Genomic DNA, 7,938 nt, shown 5'->3' on the forward strand with positions numbered 1-7,938 from the left:
ACAAAGTTATTACCTTTTCTCAAGATGTACAAAAGAAAAAAAATGAGAGTTTGAATAGGAGAAGGAGACAAAGGTGAGGAAAATGAGATATGAGATAAAACTCAGCTTTTCCCCTTAGCACATGACGTGTGACCTCACTAGCCATTAAGGAAATCAGGCTTTGAATTTTAAATGGTAAAATTACTCTTTCAGTCTCTCAAACTTTGGTCTCAAATAAAAAATATCTTCTTCTTTTTTTTTTTATCTCAAATTGGGTTCAACCCAAGCCTAATCTAACTCAAACTTGGACCAAAAGTTCCTACAAGGCTAATGGGTTTATCCAAAATTCTCTCAGATTAGCCTGAAACTATTAATCCGGGATTCGGTTCGTTACATGTGTACTCCCAAATTTAAATTTGATATTGGGTCCAATTTTAATTTAAATATTAATTAAATAGTTTTTTAATTATTTTAATTTAAAATTTATTTAATTAATAAAATCTTTATTATTTTGATGTAAAACAATTAAATTACTCTTGATATAAAAATAACTAGTACTTTTTCTTATTATATTTTTTTTGGGAAAAATATGAAATTGGTGACAGATAACCCCACTGAGATCCATATTATATTTAGGGTGAACAAGTATATATCTTAAATTTAAAAGTTTTTTGAGTAATTATTTATTTTATTGATTGTGTTTATTTTGAATTTTTTTTATACTCATACATAATTATAAAATCCTATGTTATATATGTGCACTCAAATTTAAAAATATTTTTAAATCTACCCTTGGATGATCCCTCCTACACCAAGGAGAGGGAGGGTAAGTGTTACAATTTTTTAATTTGAATTTATCTTTTGTTTGCTAAGAAACTGAAAGAAAAAAATAACAAAAAGTAGTTCAACATATTAGAATAAATTTATTTTTTTAATAATATCTTATGATTACAAGATAATATATGTTCATAATCTTTCTTAAGAATCGACAATGTAGATCTCTTGTGTAACTGATTTAACACATGACCTCTAATGAGAATAACACTTCCTTTAATGATTACAATGTAATATTTGTTCAGAATCTTTCTTAACAATCAACAATGTATATCTCTTGTGTAACTGATCGAATATGTGACCTTTAATGAGAATAATACTTTCTTTGATCACCGATATCACTTGATGAATTCTAGAATAAATTATTTTGTAGCCGAAAGGTATGTATGATCATTAAAGTTTAGAAGCCTTAAATTTTAGGTAAATTGTTTTTAGAAAATGAAAATTTATGTTTTTCCGATTAATGACAAATTTTACAACAAAAGTGTAGAGTTTATTTGAAGTTAACAATGCTGTTTAAAATGTTAAGGATGGGTTGAACGGATTTCATAGGTGAACGGATTCAATGACCGATAAGTTATTTTATTTTATTTTTAAAAAAATCTTATATATTTGATGAATATATGGGGAGAGCAAAGTGACTAAAAATCCACGATTCTTAGTGCGTCGAAGCAAATCCATAAATATGTGTGGAGTTATCGACCACTGAATTCGGAGGAAAACATCAAAAAAGAATATCCATCTACAATTTAGTAATGGCCTTTACATTTTTTTTAATGGTTTACGAAATTTGCTCTGCTCATTAATCTACAGCAACAAACAGATATGTCATGACTCATGTTGGCTCCTCCATTCATCCATCTACGTGTTCTGGTTAGGCCGGTCCTACTCAAAATTGACGTGGGTTATATATATATATATTATTCGCTTATTTAATTAATGCAAAAAATTTATTCATATTTACTTATTTAATTTAATAAATAAATATTATACGAACGGTTCACAAATCATTCATCTTAACTATACATAATAGATGCACACATTTGGTAGGTTTGTTTTATCATTTTAGATCTATTTTATATAGTTGGTATATGGATGTTTAATGAGTTGAGTAGCTCGAACGAACGGTTTACGAACCATTCATCTTAAATATGCATAGTAGATGCACACATTTGGTAGGTTTGCTTTATCATTTTAGATCTGTTTTATATAGTTGGTATAGGGATGTTTAATGAGTTGAGCAGCTCGAACTTGACTCGGTCAAAGCTCGGTAAAAATTCGACTCGAATTCGAGCTCGACTCGAGCCCTTAATGAGTTAAGTCGAGCAAAGTTCAACTCGACTCGATAAGTTCACAAACAACTAGTTAATTTTTTAATATAATTTTTTAGTAGTTATTTTAAAAAAATATTTTATACACTCAAAAATCAAACTGTATTTATTATTTTAATGTATTTATAGATTGTTACTTTGGAGTTTAGACTTTAAAATTACTTCATACACTCTTTTGGAAAAAAATATTGGTTAAATTTTTTAATTTATGTTTATATTAAGTTTTATATAATATTAGTATATTTTATCTATAGTTAAGAAAATAAGATAAAAATTTCGATGAGCTTAACGAACAACGAGACAAGCAATAAACATCAAGCTTAAAGAGTAACAAGCTTAATGAGCAACGAGTTGAACAAAATTTTAATAAGCTTAACGTGCAATGAGTCATATCGAGCAACAAAATTTTTAACATGTACGAGTCAGATACTGTCCAATTCGTGATCGACTCGCTCGATAAACACCAATAAGTTAATATAATTATATTATATTAAGCGATTATCACATGTGGAAATCATGAGATTTACATTCATGTATTTACTTTTTAACTGTTCAAATGCTAAGCATTATTGGTGTTTGGGTCAACTACGATTATGCTATTTATTTATTTTGTAAAATCTCAATCCAGCTTTTATTATGTGGACGTTATATCCTCATCCTAAAATTATCTCCTCCACCAATCACACACAACGTTATCCCCTGTATGACGCTCTACCGAATGTAAGTGCACTACCACACCCCAAAGACCATCAATCACCGTTCATATCATAATATATCCACTTAAAATCACATCCATTGACAAATAGAATCCTAAACCTTTTAAAACATGCACATTTAATCATAAGCCTAATCGTATCGAATCGCCCCACCCAAACTCTCCCTCGTATATGATGGGGCTCTTTCCGACTAGAAAATCCCAGCAGTTGAAGCCTTAGTGAGTTACCGGGACATACCTCGGTCCACTCAGCTCAACTCAACTCGGTTCGTCCTAGAAACTTATCCATGACGTCTCTTCACACCGCGATAACTCCTCAAAGCCTCCTTTCTTTATCAAAACCTCGAAAACCCATCACGAGGCAGGTCTCATATTCCTCACTAACCACCTCAAAGCTGCCCGATGGTCGTGTTTTCTCCGGGACCAAACAGAAAAGGAACTGCAACAAAAGGGCCAACTCGGTGGTGGTGAACTCATTAGCCGAGGAGCTCGACGTGATCCCAGTTCAAAGCGAGGATGTTACCGACATGCAAGTAGGAGTCGATGTGAACCAGGTCGAGAGAGAATCGCCGGGGGAAGACCTAGTGACTCAAGTAAGTGGGTTTGGTAATGAAGGGAGGTTGTCTTTTGAAGGGGTTTCTTCTTTGGGTTCACCTTCGGCAAATGGATTTGGTGATGGAGGAAGTCAAGAGGAATTGGATAGGCTTATAGATAGAACTATTAATGCTGCTATTGTTCTTGCTGCCGGTACGTTTGCTCTTACCAAGTTGCTTACCATTGATCACAATTATTGGCAGGTGAGATTATTTTTATATTTCTGTCTGCAATTTTATTGTGAATTGGTTTTGTTTCTATGAAAATCTGCAAGATTTTGTTGCGAAATTTCATAAATTGTTTCCCTTTTTCTCTTTTATTTGATGAGTACTGCAAAAGATTTCTACTTTTTTGATTTGGGATTTTCTTTCTTTCCCTCTTCTTTTTAGAGTTCTCTTATGAACATGTGAAAGATCCGCTTTTATATATGTATATTGCCACTAAAGCGGTTAAAGTTCTTTTTCCTTTACAATTGAACAGTTCAATTACATTGTTTGCTTTATTTTCAGGGTCTGATGTGTTTCCATTTCCATGTAGCTAGAAGGTGTCAATTGTCAAATTTGAAAATTTGTGATTATGCTGTGATTGGCTCTTCATGGATATACTTGAATAGCTTGCATCCTATCTTGTTTTTTCAACTTTATTTTAGTTTCTTCAATTGGTGATTGCCATTGTTGAAGGCTTGATTTGTTATGAGTGGACTGTGTTGATGTTTGATATGCTTATGTACCACTTGAATGCCTAGCATTGGTAAGTAATAATCGATTTGATCTGCAACATATGATGGAACTTATAGTTTTTGGCTTTCAATGGTAGGGATGGACTATTTATGAGATACTAAGATATGCACCTCAACACAACTGGAGTGCTTATGAAGAAGCTTTGAAGACAAATCCTGTTTTAGCAAAAATGGTTATTAGCGGAGTCGTCTATTCTCTTGGGGATTGGATTGCGCAAGTAAGTTTATATAGTCAGAAAAATACTTTCAAATCTTTTAGATTTTGGTCACAAAATTGTCTATTAAAGTTTATCTTGCCTTTGTTCTTTCAGTGCTTTGAAGGGAAACCTCTCTTCGAGTTCGATCGTACCCGAATGTTCAGATCTGGCCTTGTTGGTTTTACTCTACATGGTTCCCTGTCTCATTACTATTACCAGTTCTGTGAGGTAATCATTCTGCACTATGTGTCTTACGAATAAAGTTCAGTGTTGATATTTTTATCTGGTTTAATGAAACAACACTCGGTTCTTCATCGCAGGAGCTTTTTCCTTTCCAAGATTGGTGGGTAGTTCCCGTGAAAGTAGCTTTCGACCAAACTGCATGGGCTGCAGTTTGGAACAGCATTTACTTTGTAGTTGTGGGATTTTTGCGTCTTGATTCTCCAATCAGTATTTATAGCGAATTGCAGGCAACATTCTTGCCTATGTTGACAGTAAGAGAACCTTCTATCCTTGCCATTCATTCACACTAGATTCAAAGTGTTGCTTCATTTTTCTGTGGTGTGAATATCTCTCAGCCTAATTGTGCACGGTTATTTTGTAGGCTGGATGGAAGCTTTGGCCGTTTGCTCATCTTATCACTTACGGTGTCATTCCGGTAGAACAAAGGCTTCTTTGGGTGGACTGCGTAGAACTTATTTGGGTCACGATTCTCTCAACGTAAGTTTCTTAAATATTGAATGATTCAATATTAGTCAACGGCATCGAAAAACATACTTTCCCCGCGCAAACTAGCTAATTGAGAAAATGGCAGATTGGTAGCAATTACTAATATGATTATGAGACGCATGATCCTGTAATATCAACACTGAATTTGATTTGTAAGACATTTTCTTTGCTCAGATTTGTACATATTAACTGATCTATCTTAAAATGGGATTGATCATTGTTAGAAATCGGACCTAGTGTAGCCAAAACCTCATAATATTATTGATGTTTTTTCAACCTTTGCTAGTTATTCAAACGAAAAATCGGAAGCAAGGATCTCCGAGGCGGCACCAGCTGAAGCAAATTTAAGTCCGATACCCATTGATCCATCTGAGGTACGATAGCTGATAAAATGTTATTTATGCTAGCAGGGGTTGCATAGAATATCTTATCATCCCCTTTTCCCCCATTTTCTTTATATTTTCCTTTGTGCTTCTAGGAGTAAATGATGAAGATAAGCCAAGAAGGATAAAAGAGGAGGATATCTGGGATCGATACATGACAGTAGAATTAACCCCACCAGCTTCGATGAAACAAGGCTCGGCAGGCCAGTCATGAGGAAATATCACAGAAAACGGGAAACTGTCCGCGTATACGACGTAATGCCATCTTCTTCTGTTTGTATGTATGAAAATTCATGTACTTTTCGAGACATTGTTATCACTAACTGTGGAAAATACCATGGCATAGTGCTGGAAAATTTCTACAGAATATGGAAAAGTTTTCATGTATGTAAAAACCATTTGTTCCATTATAGTTGTTTTTCCATGGTTAAAATCCAAACTTGTTTCCATCACCAGAAATTGTATGGTGCATTGCAGGGCCAAAACACACGGCATTTGCCACCACATGAAGTAGTGGTCAGGTTTAATTGCCGCCGATATTTTCCCCAGATTTTGATGTTCACAAACAATATTTGTTCGGAATGCTTTCACATAGAATCTGCAAATGTAGGAAACTTCGTCCTTGTTTTTCTTTTTGGTTGTTTTTTTTTCAATTAATCTAATGCAATTATAATGTAGTATTTTTTTTGAAAGATTCAATTATTTAATAATGAATATTCAAAATTTGGTATTAAAGTAAGTAGGATTTCAAAGTAGCGAGCTGTTGAAATCTGGAAAACGACGAAAATGGGAAAGTGTGTTTCGAGGAGTTTACACGAAATGGCAGCCGTGTTAAGTAAGCTTTTGGTGGCTGACTTGGAGTCTTATGGGTTGTTTTTGAGACAGTAAATGAAACATGAGCTATTTAAAATTAATTAGGTTAAAATTTGGTCGATTCTTGAATCGAATAGACTTGACTCGAGATTAAATTCGATTCAAATTTTTAATGAGTTGAAACAAACTACTTAATATCCGACTCGAAAAGTTCGTGAGCAATTCGAAAAAATAATATAGTAGTAATATATATTATTAACATTAATATATATATATTAATTACAATATAAGGTTTTCATGTAAGCAAAAGGCATGGTTCTAATTCAAGTTTGAGCTTCAATCGAGCTAAATATAAGAATATTTCGACTTTAAGTTTTTTCGAGCTCGAGTCAAACTTTAATTTTCTATTTCGATTTGAATTTAGAAAATTTTAAACTTCACAACCTTTCAAGTTGTGTTGAACTTTAATTTTTTATTTTGAATTTGAGTTGAACTTGATTATTTTAAGGTCGTTAATATTTAAATTGAGTTAAACTCAATTTTACATTTTATGAATCGAGTTAAATTTAATAGCACCCAAATTCGACTAACTCATTTCCATAGTGGGGTACGTGAGTCCCAGATAACCAAGGATAGACTTCTAACGTGGGATTTCAGAGAGCGTAGAACAAAACGAATTGCTTGCATAAAACATGATGTTTTGCAGTGAAGCTTTTGGGTTCTTTGGCCCAATGGCCGGGCGCAAAAATTAATTGGCCCAATAGGCCACGATCGAGTTTATTTTGTAAACTACTGTAAATGCTACAATACAGGGTAAATCGTCACCTCAACGTAACCAGATTATCATAATATATTTCCAGAGACTTGTCATATTGAAGTGATGAGTTTCATAGAAAGTATTTTTTTAAAAATTAGTAATTAATTTTAAAAATTAAAAAAAATCAAAATTTATCACGTCGATATGACGAATTTCCCTTGAAGTTAAAAAAATAGTCGTTGGACAATAGATAACAACAACAGTCAGATTTCAACGGGCAAATTGAAACTCGTCATGTCGAGGTGACTAGTTCCATAGGATTTTTGAAAAATATAATCATTTATATCGGTTGGGTTTGGGGTTATAAATAATGTTTTAGGTTTAGAATTTTATTGTATATTGTTAAGAAAAAATTGAGAAAAAAATTGTTTTTTTTAAGAATTCCTGAAAATGTCTACCTAAGATGAAATGTTACGCCTTGATGCTGTCTATATTTCTTCGCTCGAACTCGGTCCGGAAGAAGAATGGAACATTCATCAACGAGGAATAACACTTAGAGATATGTATCAGTGGATTATTATATATTTACAACGGGCTTATCCAGCCACATTTTTGCATGATTTTAAAGTGAACCCGACATATATTTTGATGATGATTGAATGTTGAAGGCACGAAAGGCATACTTTCCATTTTCGAGTGGTGAAGTGACGATTACGTTGGATAACGTCATTTACTAACTCAGTGTTTCGGTTAATGGTGCGACACTAGTGAGGCACAACGATTTCAACTGATTCGCTATTGTTGAGGCAATTTTCGGAAAGATACCACCACCAGAGATCTTAGACGGGTACCAAATACAAATAACTT

The 7,938-nt window shown here is 33.3% G+C and overlaps 1 protein-coding gene across 1 annotated transcript; it reads left to right on the forward strand.

Moving 5' to 3' along the window:
* Positions 1-3,046: 3,046 nt before the first annotated feature.
* LOC120143421 lies at positions 3,047-5,950 on the forward strand. The gene is made up of 7 exons (XM_039157750.1): positions 3,047-3,656; positions 4,270-4,410; positions 4,504-4,617; positions 4,710-4,883; positions 4,994-5,109; positions 5,405-5,492; positions 5,597-5,950. The coding sequence occupies exons 1-7, from the start codon at positions 3,147-3,149 to the stop codon at positions 5,600-5,602; spliced, it is 1,149 nt and encodes a 382-aa protein (XP_039013681.1). The 5' UTR covers positions 3,047-3,146; the 3' UTR covers positions 5,603-5,950.
* Positions 5,951-7,938: the final 1,988 nt, after the last annotated feature.

Source organism: Hibiscus syriacus, unplaced genomic scaffold (assembly GCF_006381635.1).
Source record: "Hibiscus syriacus cultivar Baekdansim isolate YM2019G1 unplaced genomic scaffold, ASM638163v2 tig00110847_pilon, whole genome shotgun sequence".
Classification (NCBI taxonomy): Eukaryota; Viridiplantae; Streptophyta; class Magnoliopsida; order Malvales; family Malvaceae; genus Hibiscus; species Hibiscus syriacus.

What these genes read in the sequence shown, in the direction of transcription:
- LOC120143421 (XM_039157750.1), top strand. Translation starts at nt 3,147, where the DNA reads ATGACGTCTCTTCACACCGCGATAACTCCTCAAAGCCTCCTTTCTTTA. An exon ending in TTGATCACAATTATTGGCAG is followed by an intron (nt 3,657 to 4,269) that starts GTGAGATTATTT and finishes TTTCAATGGTAG; the next exon opens with GGATGGACTATTTATGAGAT. An exon ending in TGGGTCACGATTCTCTCAAC is followed by an intron (nt 5,110 to 5,404) that starts GTAAGTTTCTTA and finishes AACCTTTGCTAG; the next exon opens with TTATTCAAACGAAAAATCGG.